This window comes from Neophocaena asiaeorientalis, unplaced genomic scaffold (assembly GCF_003031525.2).
Source record: "Neophocaena asiaeorientalis asiaeorientalis breed wild unplaced genomic scaffold, Neophocaena_asiaeorientalis_V1.1 scaffold11, whole genome shotgun sequence".
Lineage (NCBI taxonomy): Eukaryota > Metazoa > Chordata > Mammalia > Artiodactyla > Phocoenidae > Neophocaena > Neophocaena asiaeorientalis.
In genome coordinates this window covers 763,465-780,813 of record NW_020173124.1, presented here as the reverse complement: position 1 = coordinate 780,813, position 17,349 = coordinate 763,465, and the positions used below count along the sequence as shown (strand labels likewise).

Below are 17,349 nucleotides of genomic sequence, written 5' to 3'. Positions count from 1 at the left end.
ATCAGAATGTAACTGCATTTTATGGAGGCACCAAATCTGAGGAAGTGTCTGTCTATATGGTGGCTGGTTGAAATGACACGTGTGCGCTCTTGTTTTTAATGTCTTAGTTGGATGTATTGGACAGACTGGGAGGAAGATGAAATAGATGACAGCGTGGGAAGGATTGAGAAGGCCTGGATGGATGGCTTCAGTCGGCAGATTTTTGTGACTTCAAAGATGCTGTGGCCAAACGGCTTAACTCTGGACTTTCACACCCACACATTATACTGGTGTGACGCCTATTATGATCATATTGAAAAAGTGTTTTTGAATGGAACTCACAGGAAGGTAAAAGACAAATGCTGCTGTTTTAACCCACAGGCTTCTGTCACAGAGCCTTGTTGTGTTGTGTTAAAAATACTTTCAAGTTTATTTTTACCCCTCTGAGGTGGCTGCCAGTAGTCTCTGTGGGGTGGCTGAAAGGGGGCTGAGCATTAAGCAGTGCAGCTGGTACTTGCCTCCGGGAGACCAGGCCCAGCTCACTGTGGCATGCCAGCATTTGTGGGACTTTTCAGAGAAGCTCTCAGCATATCAGAGCTGTTTGAAAATGCAGTTTTTCTACATTATTGATGTTTGCTAGGACCAAGCACTCCAACTCGGTTCAAATATCTTCAATATTTGCACCTGAAATGTAACCTATGTATTATGACAAAGTAATTAGAATTCATTTATTCAAATAAAGAACTTCATGACATTGGAACTAAAACACAAGAGTGGGTTGAACTTCAAGCCTATGGGTGTGAATAAATATCAACATCTTCTTGCCTCTTTTGGTAGAATCGTTGCAAGATGATTTTGCAGTTCTTCAGTGAGATCGAGGATGAAGTTGACTGTGTTGGCAAAATGTCACCTCTGTATTCTGTCTTATAATCACCTAAGCACATATAACATTATGAACTGGCTTCGACTGTTTAGTTAAATGATATTTAGAAAAATGGAATATTAGGAATTACCAAAATGCTTCCTTTGACAATACACTTTCTTCTTTTTTGGAAAGGAAGATTGCACAATTGGCCAAGCCCATTTATTAAGTATTCTCTTTGAGAAATACAATGTACTAATCAGTTAAGACCATTTCAATCACTGGTTAACTGTAAGAGTACTTAAATGTCTTTCCCCAAATAAATAAAATTGATTTACTTTTAACCTAATGTCACATACTTAAGAGGTGTTAAAAAGTACTTATGATCCCTTTGAAGATGTTGATATGTACACAATATACATAGCACTTTATTAGCCAGCATATTTTAGCCTACATGGAAGTGAGCAAAGAAAAATAATAAACTGTCTCAATTATTCAACATATGAAAATTTGGTATGAAGAGTTCAGATAAAAGGAGCAAAATTTCAGTTTTTAACCCTATATTATTTGGATAACTTGCTCAATCCTCTCATATTAGATGAATTGAGTCCAAAAGGCTATTTCATATTGTATACAGTATCATTTTATAAATTGTGAAAGATGAAAAAGTATTATTATTATGGGAGGTATGATTCCTATTCTCTTCTACAGCCTTACATGCAAAACAGAACTTATCACAGGATTGCTCCACTGAGTAGTTTAAACAACCACAAAATACACGGGAATGTAAAGAATATGTCAAGACAAGCGGAATTAAAATTAGCCAGGAGTCTTGTATATCTGTTTACTACCCATAAATGTTTCTAGGTTCAAAATTAAAATTTTACCTTCCTCCCTGTCATCACCTAGATTTCTTCAATTTGCATTAATCCAACTGAATAGAGGGATTCCTTCCACTCCCAGTGTTGTTAGACCATGCTGTATCCCTTGGCTATTGGATGAGCAATACTGCAATATACATAATGCCACTAATTACTCAGATCAATTTCTGTGCCAGAATATGATACCGGAATATCATAAAGAAAAGAGATAGGGAAGAGTATCAGGCAAGGTCACTTTAATGTTTGCATTTCTTGACCATATATGTAATGCCATGTATGAGAGAATTGAAATGGATGAAATGTAAATGGTCTCCTTCAAATAACATGTCCTAAAAACAAAAAAATATGCTCACATTGTGAAATCCATTTTTCAAATACACTGAAAGAAACTGTAAGTTATTAGTTAGATCGTTATCTGTTCTACTTATTTGAATATCAGCTTCTCTAAATATTTGGTTATGTTTCTAAAGGTCAGGTCTGATTTTTCGCAATGTGTTTATATTTTACAGATTGTTTACAGTGGGAAAGAGTTGAACCATCCTTTTGGACTGTCGCATCATGGGAATTATGTGTTCTGGACTGATTATATGAATGGTTCCATTTTTCAACTAGATTTGATAACAAGTGAGGTGACATTACTGAGGCGTGAAAGACCACCCCTGTTTGGACTTCAGATTTATGATCCTCAAAAGCAACAAGGTATTAAAAACCAGATAAAATTGCTTCTGAGTTTCACATATAATAATATTTCAAGAGGTTGCATAAAGACTTTTATTTTGACAGTGTTGCTAAAGTTTTCTGATAAAAGGTGTCTAGTCACTCCAAAGTCACTCAAATCTTAGACTTTGTTACCATAAAAATTTATTATTTATTGTTCAAAATATCCTGAGTGAGTAACTCTGGGAATTCTATTTGAGTGAAGTTCAAGGTTTTCTCCAAATACTTCCTTTTCATGTCATCTTCACTGAAAAAGGCCGTCATTTAAAGTAAAAAATCCTCAATGTTTTCAAAGCGTCAGTATTGTGAGCAGTGGAAAAACTTTCAGTGTGGAAGGAACATTACGGGAAAATGTTAAAAAATACATTATACAAGGAAAATAGTATTTTTTAAAGTATCTTAGTATATTTATCTGATTAATTTCATATACATTTAAGGAACATTTAATTATTTTAGATGTTATAAAAGTGAAATAATCTACCATGATATTCATGTCTTATTAAAATCAGATAATATTCTTGTATCTTTTTATCTACATGAGTTATTAATATTTATTAGGCCATCCACAAACAGCATGACTCAGAACTTAGGTACCAAACAAGCAAAAACGTTTCATAAATTATGTGGTAGATTTTTGGTTATGAATCTAAATAGTCACCGTTCCTCTTTTTAATACGGATATCCTTGTGAAAATTTAATGAACATTAAATTTTTTCAGTGTGTATGTTGGCAGTAGGAAGTTACCTAACAACAAGAGTTTTTTTGAAGATATTTTGGCTTAATCAGAGATTTGTAAAGCACACTATCTTATTCAAGGGCTTCACTTTTTTCTACTGTATTGAAATTGCCTCACTGGGATAGAAATGCAATTTTATAAAATAATGGAAGTACATAAACTAAGAAGTTTCAATAGCTAATAAAAGATAAAATTGTCTTCAAAAAGAATAAAAATTGGGCTTCCCTGGTGGCACAGTGGTTGAGAGTCCGTCTGCCGATGCAGGGGACACGGGTTCGTGCCCCGGTCCGGGAAGATCCCACATGCCGCGGAGCGGCTGGGCCCGTGAGCCATGGCCGCTGAGCCTGCCCGTCCGGAGTCCCAAAAAAAAAAAAAAAAAAAAAAGAATAAAAATTAATTATTTGAGATGGTATAAGTTATAGTTGTGGACAAGAAATGAAGAATAGAGGCAGTTGCCTAGATAGATCAAATGGTAATATTTTCTGTTCACGTCAGCTGCCCCACCACAGTTGTAGTTTCTCTACGATGGACTGGAGACAACATTATGAACAGCAACAACCCTCCTCACCTGCAGCAGGTTCTTGTTTGCAGGACTGCTGTTCTCTCTAATTTTATGATCACTAGTTTCCTGGATTTCATTATACTAATCAGTATACAGTCACATTTCCTGTTTCCATTTTCTTTAAAAATTGTTCCTCTTGAATGTCGTCGCTGAACTCCCCTCTGCCAAATTGCAGGACATTTTCAGTCTTCATGTTCTTTAAAGTTCTAGTTGCTTTAAAGAGTTCATTGATTAAATGCAACACATGGGATGAGAAATGCCTTGACTTACTGTAAAATGGACTTGCCCTTGGATACAAGTCCTAACATTTTCTTCTTCTGAAAATCAGGACCTGAAAATATACTTTCTTCCTTGCCTTTCCAACTTGTAGGAATAAATGGCATCCAAATGGTGACTACCTAAATTTTATTTACTTTTACCTACACCTTTATAAAACAGATTCTCCAGCCTCTTCAAAAATTTACCTCAGTTTTATCTGAGTGTCTAGGAGTGTCTCACATATGTTCATGAATAACACCTTTATGAATTTTCCCTCAGGCCTACTTTACTGATAGCAACTGCGTGCCTTATCAGTGCCTCTGCTGTTTAGGTCCACTGGGACAACACGTTACCCTTGTGTACTGTACACTCTCGTAGAACCAGCAAGCCTGCTCATTTTTCAGGCTTCACAGATAGCCTGCATTCCTTGTATTCCTCAATGCACTCACATGCCAATGTACTCCTTGCAGAAGAGGAAGGAAAATCCCACCCGTTTCCCCAGTGTTTGCTTTCTGTTGACTTCGGATCCAAAGGCACATTCCAAGTACCGGTGGTCTACTTTCTAAAGAGCTCAAACTTGCATACACTGGGCCCATTCTAGGAAATTGTCCTGGACAGACACCATTCTGTCCACTTTATCCTTTTGTCTCCTGTTACCTCTCTGCACACAAACCTCTATCTCTTCTAACCAACTTGTAAATTCCTCTTATCTACCAATGCATCATATATTTTCAAACATTTTAAAATCTCATTTAGGATTCAGCAGGAATCCTTATTACATTAATAAATAGGTATTATTTGTGGTATATGTGTGTGTGTGTGTGTGTGTGTACATTTTTACGCCATGTACATCTCCTGGAAAGAACATGGGCCTGAACCAGCTAACCTTGTATGCAATCAGAGTTCTCTGACATATTTTCTTCCCTCCTCTTGCAGGTGACAACATGTGCCGAGTAAATAATGGAGGCTGTAGTACATTGTGCTTGGCCATTCCAGGAGGCCGAGTATGTGCTTGTGCTGATAATCAACTTTTAGATGAAAATGGGACCACTTGCACATGTAAGTGTCTTTTCATGTTACACTCATTGTTTATAGGTGTCTTTCTGAGGCACAGAAGCAGATGAAACCAAAGGAATTAAAATCAAACTTGAAAAGAGAAACTCAGGTAATGACTTAGGTATAATTCTTTTTAGACTATAAATAATCAATGGAATTAATATCTAATACACAGATGAATAATGATAATGATGAAGTTTAGCTGAGTATCCTGTCACTGCTCCATCTAGTTTAGTGAAAATTATAAATAAGTATGTGCCACAGAAGAAAATATTTCTTGAAATTAAGGAACCTCACCATCAGTAGTTGTAAGTAAAAATGCATAGTTCTTGGTTACATAGATATTTATTACTTTAAATAGCACAGTAAGCTCAGTTATTTATACTTGGTGGTGAATAGCAAGAAAGGAGGCAAAAAGAGACTTCCGGGGAATTTCTACACTTTATCAAAATAGAGAACTAACTGAATTGCTTGACCTGGATTAAAAGCACTTTATTAACTTTTGCTGACCTTCTTCAGTTTACTTCATCTTGCTTTTCCAATGTAACCCTTTTGAAACTTGTCCTGTCTACACACATCATGTCCTTTAAGCACAATGACAGCAACGATGCCATGCATATATTGAGTGCAATACAAATATTTCTGGAATGACTTAATCTTGAATTGTGTGTTACTCATGATTCTCCAGAGAAACAGAATCAATAAGATGTACACATATAGAGACAGAGAAGATTTTTTTTTTGGCTCTTGCCATTATGGAGGCTGACAGTCCCAAGATCTGCAGTCAGCAGGCTGGACTCTCAGGAGTGCCATTGGTGTAGTTCCAACCTGAATGCTGGTAGGCCTGAGACCCAAGAAGAGCCAGTGTTTCAGTTTGAGTCCAAAGTCAGGAAAACCAAAACCAAAACGTCACAGTTCAAGCAATCAGGTAGGAAGAATTCCTGTTACTTGCAGGAAAGTAGGCCTTTTTTTCTATTCAGCTGATTGGATGAGGGCCTCTCACATTAGGAAGGGCAGTCTGCTTTAATTTGGTCTACTGATTCAAATGTTAATCTCATCAAAAACACTCTTACAGACACAACAGAGTAATGTTTGACACAAGTCTGGGCACTCTGTCTCCTAGTCAAGTTGACACATAAAATTACCATCACAAACTGTTGAATAAGTATTTCGTGTATTTCTCCATTAGTTATAATGATGTCTCTGGGAGGCAGAAGAAGAAATAAGTGTAACAAAGAAGACTTCAGCTTATCTGTGATGTCTTATTTCTTTTAGAGGAGAAAAGATGTGGATAAAAAAATTTTTTAATGTGGATTTCTAAAGCTGATTTAATAAATAGTAACATTTGAGAAATATAAAAACATTAATGAAAAATCTATTTATAATGCCATTATTCAACAATAAGCTTCTAGGACATTTTCATGGGGATCCTTATAATTATATATCATAGAAGTTATTATTTTTTCTACTACTAATAATAATCATAGTTAACATTTATTGAATTCTTATACTGGATGTGGCATTTAAAAAAAAAGGTTCATGATTCTCATTAGTCCTTACAATAATCATATAAGGAAGATACTATTACTATCTCATTTTATGATTTAAAATTTAGACTGAGAGGTTAATAACTTTTAGAAGTTCATGTAATTAGTATGTAGAACATCTGGAATTTAGATCCTAAACTATTTCATTTTGGTGATTGAACTCTTAATTATGTTGTACTTTACAAATTTTGGATCATACTAATATAAATTATTTTGTCCCTTATTTTACTTAATATGAGCATAAGCATTTTACCATGTAACTAAATGTTTTTTGTAAATATGATTTTTAATGGCTGCTTTTTAAGCTATTTGTCATTACGGTATTATTTCTGATACATTATTATATATTATTTGTGTGTTACTGTACTGTTTGTGATTCCTTCTGTATTTGACCGTATTGTCCATGGTTAGTTTGTTATATCTCCTCATCTTCTTTAAGCCTTTGGAATAATATCACCAATTAAGTTCTATTTCTATAATTTTGAGTTTCAACTATTTGAGACGAGGACTTTGGCTTCCTTCATTCTATTCTCTTCATCTTCCTTAATTTCAGTCCTTATTATAATTTAGGATTTCTGACAAGGAATATTATTTTGAATTATCAAACAGTAAGTCTCTTTAAAGATGTTTTAACATTTATAGATTTTTTATCAACTTTACAATATTTTCTTTTAGACCTGGATCAGTGCTTCACTAGTTTATTGGTTAGTACTCAAACTTTTAGTTCTTCATTGTTTATTAATTTTCACTGATGTGTAGGATAGATGGAGTATAATTTGAAATAACTTCTTCAAGATGACTACAAAAAATGTATATTGTAGAGTTCTGTATTCCAAATATGTCTCCTTTGCCTTTATATGTGAATAGCAATTCTTCTGGATATTAATTGTTGACCAAACAAATTTTTCTTCAAAATTCGAGAAATATTCTTTAATTAGATTTTGAGATAATATACTTCAGAGCACAAATATGAATGTTACCCATGGGCAAGGTTTTTTTCCCATTATTAGTAGTATTTTAAAAATTGCCTATATATTTTCCTGTAGAAAGTAATTCTCTGAGGTGTACTTGCTTTGATTCATCAGATGGTATCCCTTCCTTTGTTCTGTGGCATTATTTAGTAATTTCCATTTGGTTGTTGTTTGCATCAGAAGAGAGGAGATCTACCAAGACCCATAGTTTGGGAATAGACAGGGATTAAGCATTGCTTTGAATAGCATAAAGTCTGTCCAGTTGCCTGGTAGATTAAATCTTATCTTAGTTATCAGAATAAATGGTATGATTTATGTTTACATTTCATAGTTTAGTTTCTCCCACAGATTCTTCTAAGATTATTTTTCTGGTACAAAATGAGATCCTTTGCTATTCCAGCTGAATGATTTTGACATTTGAACAGATGAAATGCACACATATAGACGCACATACACACACAGATAGTAACCTTTGTGGACCTCCACCAGGTCTCATCCTGCCTTTGCTATACCACCAGAATTCCTCTCAAGGATGGAAAGTAACACTGCAGTATCTCCTTTTTGTGGTAGGCACAGACCTTACAGTCAGTACCGGAGGAGCAAAGGGCCTTTTTTCCTACCTAAAAATAGACAAGCTTATTCAGTTTCTAGTGGTATAACTTAGAGAGGCTTCTGCTTGAATATTTAAATCTAGTCTTCTTGGTCTTGCAAAAACGTCAAAATTCACTTAAGATAGTGTCAATAGAATGATCAAGAGGCTGAATTCTCAAGGATCTTGTGAGTTTTCATTCTTTATCTTTGTTTTCATCATGGGAATTTGGAGGGAGAGCTTATACATCAGGTACTAATATCTAGATCGTTTTTACTCTTTAAGTTTTCTAATTAGTTCTTTAATTTTAGTTGTGTGAGTTATAATTACTTGTATTGTTTGCCTCCAAATTATATTTCCTATTGCCTTCATTCTTATTCCCCGTTAAAAATTTACAGATTCCTTATGAGTTGGCATATATATGGGCATATTGAGATTGATTATACAAAAGATTTATCCCTGGATATCTCTGTGTAAATAAAAATTAGGTGGCTTTTGGCTTGTAAAGATATACTGTACACAGTATTGGTCATGTAGCTGATGTTAGGAGATTTGTTATGATGGTTCATACGTGATTATATATCTGGTGAAAATTAAAGGAAAGTTTTCTGAGACTATTGGTGTCTTTTTAATACTTATAATTCATTGCTGAGTTAATCCCAATGCAAAAAAAGGGGATTAAAAAAGAAGATCGTTTTACCTATAGTCGTTACACTAAACAATGTTAAATCAACAAAAACAGGTGAGTTTTTATTTGAGAATTTGTTACTGCATTTAGTTGTCAAAATTTTTACTAGATTTTTAATATGGCATGCAATTTGTCTAGGTTCCTTTCAAATCTAATAGGAAAAATCAAGAGAAATACTATAGTAACTCATTTATTGAAAAGAAGTCAAAGTGTGTTCATATAAATTATTCCAGTTTCTATTCGTTAGTAAAGGTTTTTATAAGGAAATTTCAGCCTTAGTTTGCAGATGAGGAAGTTAAAGTGCAAAAGGACTACGAATAGAGTTTGTGGTTGCAGAGTATAGTGCAAAACAGATATCAGTGTGTCACTCACCTCTCATTAATGTTGATTTCTCTGGGCTTCTGACTTAGTTCAGGCTAGATTATAATTTTGTGAACTGGTCTCAACTGGATTAACTCTTTAATCTGGATTAAATCTAAATATGTGAGCAAAACAAAAATACATGTTGCAACCACTGAGATACGATCATCCTGGTTTCAGTCATCCTCAGTGAATTGGCATCAAATGAACAAAAACCCATTGGCAGATGGTCACGCCAGAAATAAACACCAACGGTTGTTTCTCAATGAACCTGTAACAGAAGGCAATGCCAGAAGAGGCATTCACCCAGCAGAAAAATATTGGCATGTTACGTGATTGACTGAGGATGAATTCTAATGCCATGCCTGGAAGGAATCAAGAATGAGAGTAGGCTGGGCTCTTTGTCCTTGTGAATTTCGTGTGTCATGGTCAAGTCTTCTCACAATTAGAAAAGAGGCCTGGTGTAGCATAGTCACTGGAAACTTACTGCCCTGGAGAAGCATATGGAAAGCCAGTTGATCAATTATCAAGTGAGTTCTTTTTTTAATTTATCTTGATGCCTTTGTAGGGAAAAATCACATAGCATAGAAAATTAATAAATGAGGACAAGAGTAATCCTGAGAAAGGAGGTTAAGCTCCTACAAAAATAAAAAAAATGATAGTCACTATTTTTTTTTAAATAGCAGCATAATTTTGTCTAGAGTAATGAGACAGTAACATAGTAATTCTTTAAATGCCTCTTTAGTGGCCTGGACAGAAAAAGAAAAAGAACAGAGATTTCCCATATGCCTTAGTCCCAAGAAAGCAACTTAAACATTGCCCCAAATATTGGTCATCCAAGGGTAGCATTGCACAGTTATATGTCAGTGGTACTCTGTGACCTTCTTCACCTTCTGGAACACCAGATACATTACTCGTCAAAAACAGTGCTCCACCATGGCTGAGCCATTTATCTGTTCAGCTGTGACAAGCCTTATGTTCTAGGATATATGCAGTCTAATGTGTAATAAAAAGTTTAAGGCAGTAAAAAGTTTAGAAGCCCCATCCAGATGAATATGTATGGCCTTCTGTGCGTAGGAAGATTATGTACCACTTAGGTTTGCTGCTCAGAAGACCACTCTATCTAATGAAACGTCATCCTGCTATGGTCTAAGGAGAAAATTCCAAAACCATAGCAGCATTTTTCACGCTGCCTTCCAGCATAGGCAATCTTATACAGAGTCATCCAGCAAACTACAACTTCAAGTTTTCTTTTAGGTTTTTCTCTTTCCCTGCTCATATCAAGGGATAGTTAAGAAATTCTGTACTCCCAAAATGCAAGATACAGTTTGTTAAGAAAATAAACATATCATAATATGAAACATATAAGGACAATAGAGAAACTTTATTTTATTTTTGTCCTGGGACTAATGCTGTTAATGATATAGTCAAGAGCAAATTGAGAGAGGAGACAAGAATCAGTTTAGAATAGATGACCACACTGAGGTTGAAAAGAAGAAAAGCAAAATTAGAAATACAGACACTTGTTCATGGGCACCACAGCTTATTAAAACAAGGCCAGGGACATATGTTATTAAGTCCAGTCGCTGGGCTGAGATCCAAATAGATGATTCAAAACTAAAATAAAATAAAAATGGTTTATTAGTAAGGTTTCTTCATTTACCTCATTGAACCTCGACATTAGCTCTAGCAATCACTCTAGCAGTTTTTACCAAAGAAAATAATTAATTCTAGAGTGCATATTTCCCTTTGCAGTGTATTGACAAGTCATGCAGAGACCTTCTAATTCCACTGCTCTAACAGCAGGCATCATGGGATGTGTGAGAACTGGCGGTTCCTTGCCAGGCATGCCATGATTCATGTCATTTTATTTCTGATCCTGGTTAAATTAAAGGATTGTTTATTACTTTGTCAGTTTTCTTCCTGGTGAGATAATGTTGTAATATTTTGACTAGAAGTGACCCTGGCTGTAGAATTACAGGTTTTGAATTCAGTTTTCAAATTCACAGTGCAAAGTACGACTCTGAAGCAAAGCTTGTAAGAATAGCATTTGTTAATATATGGAAAGCACTTTCTGGCTGTGCCTACATACCCAAGTGCAATATGGGTTCTGTCGCATTAAGCACTGGAAGCAAGTGACATACATGGAGCTTTTCCTGTATGTTTGCTTTCTTGGTTGGCGGGGGACTTTATCACTCTTTCTTTCTTTCTAGCTACATTTCAGTCTTTTTTCCCTTAAATTAAGCCAACTGCATTCATGTACTTGGGTGAAAGGAGAAGAGCATTAGCTGCTGAGCCAGTTGAAGTAATAGTGTTTTCCTGAAGTATTTATTCAGTCTCCAGAGGTAGAATCTCTCATTACGATAATGGCTGTAATGTAGAATTATCAGTCTCTGTTAATTCCAGTAAGTTGGGCAACAAATAATTTTGAACATCTCCTCTACAACTAGTTCTGTTCTAGGCACCGTTCTGTTCTGTATGTGGCATTATCCTTCCTACATTCAAAGACCTCATAAAAACAACTAGATGTGTGAAAGTTAATTATAAAATAACTCCTTTATAGAAGTTTGTACAAGGTGTACAGAACACTAATCTTATTTTCTTATGAATGCTATTCCCTCTTTTAATGATGCCAGATATAGTTGCTTCATCATCTTGTTGATTCTTGCAAAAGTTGGTAGATTGCCTGGCCATCAGCTAGGGTCTTACGATAGATGATGTTGCTACCCAGTTCCACAGTTAGGTTAACGTTGAGAAAAAAACCATGCTTTGGGATGTCTAAACTGCCATCTTATCCAGATTATCACCTATCACATTAAATTTTATTGTGATAATGGACATTGCTGGCTCAAAAATAACCTGTCTTTTATCATTATGTATCCTGAGCAAACCTAGGCAGCGTTGATATCATGGTTTCTCTGTGACATAACGACTGATTCCATCTGGGAGACTTGGGTTAGGGCTGATGGCGAACGCCCTGGGAGACTTTGAAAATCAGAATCCAGTATCTTAAAAAAATTCTTTACTATTATGAAGGGTGTGAAATTTTCCCCTAATGGCAATCTGGCATGTTAGCCCACCAGCCTTTCATAGATTTAGACAGAAGACATTCAATCCTTTGATCAGACACAAAGGATTTTATTACTCATGGCAAAGCAGGTTGCTGAAGTTTCATGCGCACCTTGGTTCTTCTTGCCCTACCCCACCTCCGCATCGTGTGAGGACCAACCTTTGCCCTGAAGAGAGACATTATCTTTACTATCCTGGTCAAGAAACAGACTTGCTCTCTGCTCTGAAAGGAAGCTCTACTTCGATCTTCCAAGGCTGTTAGCCGCATAAACATCCTTGAAAAAAAGTCCAGAATAAAAGCTGACACAAGACATGTCGAAACACCATGGAGAAGTGCCTCTCCAACAAGTCACAGGGGTTAGAATAATTGTAGACAAACTTTAACATGTCGAAAATATTTGTATATGTTTTAATACATCTGTTATTACAGATATAAGCAATGCCTAACTGCTGTTACAAGTGATATTGATATGTTTGAATGACATTGATATAGATCATTATCAGATGCAGTAGATATAAAAAAGTTATCTCAGGAGGTAAGCTCTACTGGTTCTCAAGCAATTATTCATAACCTATGATGAAAAACGTGAATGAAACCTTAGACATCACTGTCATCTGTTTTTGAGAATTTCCACATTTATATGAGCAAACATTTAAAAATAACTGACCACCCACATACATTTGAAACAATGTTTAAAGCAAGTTTGGAAATTCTTCCTATTTGCATTTATTCCATAATGATCAACATATCACTTGAAAAACATTTGAAACCTAAGTAGACTTAGAGACCTTCTCTCTAATTGATTATGTTAAAGAATATTTAGTTTAGAAATATCAATTTTCTAGGGTAGTTTGTCTTTCCGTAGACAAACGAATCTTCTTAAATATAATTATTTAGAAGAAACTATAATTTCACTCTTGTATATGGATACTTTTGATCATTCCTTACAACTGTGGATTGAGTTATTTGATCAAATGACCCCATGAAAGCTAAGCCTTTTAAATTGGTAGGATTGTTATCAGAAGAGAATCAATGGTTTCTTGGGTTTTTCGATCCTCAAGCTATGCAACAACAGAATTGACTTACTATTTCTTTGGAGTAAACTATAGAGAGACTACAGAAAATCTTAAAGCTGAACTTAAGTGGCGAGGAAGCTGGTGACATCTCAAATCAGGTTTCTTGTCTGATGGAAATTTTTTTAAAAAACACTGAGAGACTATTGACTGTTAGGCTTAATAATTATACAGTAGAAATTAATCAAACTACTAGTTCCAGTTCTAAGTTGGGCTTATATAGAGTCAAAAGAAGAAACTATACCACCCTCAAAGATCTTAAGGTCTAATTGAACAAACAAAACTCAAAATAAGGGAAATTTGCATGTTATCAATGGTCAGTTCTAGAGATTTGAGAGAAAAGCTTGATCCTAGAGATGGTCAGACACATCCCAGATTACACCTCCACCTTTTTTTTTTACTGTGTGTTCTTTTTTTTTTAATTAATTAATTTTATTTTATGTATTTATTTTTTGGCTACGTTGGGTCTTCATTGCTGTGTGCAGGCTTTCTCTAGTTGCGGCGAGCGGGGGCTACTCTTCGTTGCGATGCGCAAGCTTCTCATTGTGGTGGCTTCTCTTGTTGCGGACCACGGGCTCTAGGCATGCGGGCTTCAGTAGTTGTGGCACATGGGCTTAGCTGCTCTGCAGCATGTGGGATCTTCCCGGACCAGGGCTCAAACCGGTGTCCCCTGCATTGGCAGGCAGATTCTTAGCCACTGCGCCACCAGGGAAGTCTCTACACCTCCACTTTGTCTTGAGTCCCATACTCATTCCCAGTTGCTGCTATAAAAAGGCACCCTGGGGTTGAATAGGAGACCCAATGATCTCCCATTTTTGTTTTTATTTATTGCAATTTCCTATTTGAGATTTGTTCTCTTTCTTTCTCTCTCTCTGAATATGTGTATATATGAATATGTATATATATAATATGTATATTTACAAAATTTGTTACTTTCAAGTGACCTTAAGGAAAGACAACATTAGAGAAATTGCTGCTTCTGCATTTTGTTGTTGAAAAAGATTAAACAGGGGGAAAAAATTACTGTCAGTTCCCGTGTACAGTGTCCGCTTGTCTGAGAGGGGACAGAAGACACATAGGATTACCTTTGATCTAACTGAATATTTCATTCACCACACTGATTATTTTTCACCCTTAAGGCCTTAAATAAGAATGTGGCTTATATGGGACGTGTTTCCTTGCCCAGCCCCACGCATAATTCTCTGAAGCAGATTCTCTGCAGTTATGGTTCAGCGTCACATTCCCTCTTCCATTCTTTGCAGCAGGGAAAATATAAGGGTTAAGGGAGTGAAACACAGAGTGTTCTGGAAGAGCCACATATGTTTTCTCATTATTCCTTATTATTGGAGAGCATATAGGTTTTGTGACAGTTCATCAGTCCAAAGCAGTTACCCAAAATAAAGCTGAAGGCTATCAGAACTGGGTTGGAAAAATTGGCTTCTGTTTCTTCTAGTAATAAACCAGCTTTTGATAATTCAACACCTTTTTCAGTCCAAGAAATACAAATCATTTACTTTAACCATTGCCACATTCCCTTCACTTTTCAGACTCTACTGAATCCACTCAAAGAGAACAGAAGAATAGCAACACTTCCAATTTGCAAATAAATCCCAATCAGTGGAATTCCTAACATTTGATCAGAGAACATGGGATATATGGAACATAGATTCTGAGTATATAATCATTTTGATTAACTTAATACTTCCTTGAATACTTAACCACACCTGAGTTTGTTTGTTTTTTTCCACTTGCAGACCAGCGAAGTAAATACAGCCATCAATGCTGTGTGCTATTCCCTTGTCTTTTCACTTTGATTAGTTTTTGGTGTACTTATGTGTAAGGTGGAGGTAGTAAAATTATTTGCCATGCCTTCTTTCGTAGGTTGTCGTGATGATCAGCTGAGCTTATGAATAAGAGCTCTTTAAAAAGTAAAACTACTAACAACATAAATATAAGATGGTATTGTATTATTGTGGTTATTATTTTGGAGACAGTTGCTTAAAATGAATTTTTAGAATTCTTAGAATAGTTATTGTCAGGAAAACCTAAAATTTTCTCATTTCCAGAGATGGTTGCCACTACAATGTTGAGATGTTTTCATATTCTCTATAAAATGAAATGAGATCAGTACTTTGTTATTATAACAAAATTTACATTTTAATGAACTGAATGTATCTAGTAGTGTTTATATACCTTGGATTTGTTTTAACCGTAGTTAATCCTGGAGAAGAACTACCTCACATTTGTAAAGCTGGAGAATTTCGCTGCAAAAACAGACACTGTATCCAAGCTCAGTGGAAATGTGATGGCGATGATGACTGTCTAGATGGAAGTGATGAAGATCCAGTCAGTTGCTGTATGTTCTCCTTCAAGTTATGTTAAAACTTTCTGAGTCTTTCAGTGTGTGAACTATCAAAGCAGTTTGGGAAAATCTAAAAATATCACTGAGGCAGATTGAACTTAGCTTTTTTTTTTTTTTTCAGTCATCCTTTTGTATAGAGATTAGACCTTAGATTATCTCCTTTGCATAGCTTTAAAGCACTGTTTTTCTCATCCTTCCCCATCTTTGAATACTACCATTTTGCTTGCTCCAGAAATTCTCTTCTTTCCTATTTTGTGCTGTCAGCGCCACCGTACCATTGTTAGAAGGTTGCTATAGGAGACCCTTTGGATCTCTGAATTTAAAGATGTGGAAAATCAATTTAAACTCCCCCAAGGCAGAATTACTCGTGCAGAAGGTCACGATCCACTCCATTGCTCCTTGGCAACAGAGCCTTGAAGATGATCCAAGGAAACAGACATGGGTTTGGAATATGTTATTACCTAACTTCACTGGCTCAGTACATAGTAGGAAACACATAGGGACACTCAGACTGTTAAAGAAATTAAAGGGTTGATTTTTCTCCCCTTTAGCTTCTATTTAGCTGTTTATCATTTGCTATAATAGGAATAGTTTCATATTTCTGGTAGGGATGAAGAAATGTCCTACAAATATGGAAGGAAAACAATTTGAGAAGCAGATTAAGTAAACTTTTGAAAATACATTTGAGAAGAATCACTACCTGAATGGTTTTGAGAGATATGAAATATTTTTATATGAAGAGAGGTATGTGACATTTATTTTTTGTCTTTTGATTTGACTTACATATATTATTTTTAAAAGAAAATGATTTTTTTCAGTTAATACACTTTTTCAGTTAAAGTGGCTAAACTAATTGAGAGTTAATTGGCAACCCTCCATTTTCCTTTTTATTTCAATCAAGAATATAAAAATAAAGTTTTAAAGATTCCTTGTTAAGAATGAACAAAAAATTGGTTTGAGCATCTATGGCATACAATTTGGGGACAAAATTCCAAGAATATGGACTTCTAAAAATATTTTCAAATTGTATAAAAATACATAATACATAAATTGTAATTAATACATAAATCTAATACTACTTTCTCTTAATTTCCAAACATGGACTCTGACTTCAACATTATGAACTTCTTATTTTCAATCCTTTTACTATCTATTCTCTATAAAGTGTGCCACAAGTAAAATGTTAAATACTAAATTGATAAAATTAGCCAAAAATTTTGGAGTGGGAGGAGCACTTCATCTAAGGGTAGATTTTTTTTCCTACTTTTTAACACAAACAATGTATTGTTTATTTATTAATAGATCTTTATTGGAGTATAATTGCTTCACAATACTGTGTTAGTTTCTGTTGTACACCAAAGTGAATCAGCCATATGCATACACATGTCCCCATATCCCCTCCTCTTGAGCCTCCCTCCCACCCTCCCTATCCCACTCCTCTAGGTGGACACAAAGCACCGAGCTGATCTCCCTGTGCTATGCTGCTGCTTCCCACCAGCGAACTATTTTACATTCGGTAGTGTATATATGTCGATGCTACTCTCACTTCGCCCCAGCTTCCCCCTTCTTTAGATTAATTGCCTCATTCCTCATGACTCACAGTGTTTACTCACGGTTACAGTGAATGCTCCCTGCGTA

The 17,349-nt window shown here is 35.4% G+C and overlaps 1 protein-coding gene across 1 annotated transcript in view; it reads left to right on the top strand.

Annotated features, from left to right (window-relative positions):
• The window catches only part of LRP1B (LDL receptor related protein 1B), a 1,787,379-nt gene that overhangs the window by 1,056,570 nt on the left and 713,460 nt on the right, over window positions 1-17,349 (top strand). Inside the window, exons 13-16 of the mRNA XM_024744102.1 lie at window positions 108-327; window positions 2,232-2,421; window positions 4,932-5,054; window positions 15,565-15,705. Coding sequence (XP_024599870.1) covers window positions 108-327; window positions 2,232-2,421; window positions 4,932-5,054; window positions 15,565-15,705 — 674 coding nt within the window. The remainder of the gene's footprint in view (window positions 1-107; window positions 328-2,231; window positions 2,422-4,931; window positions 5,055-15,564; window positions 15,706-17,349) is intronic.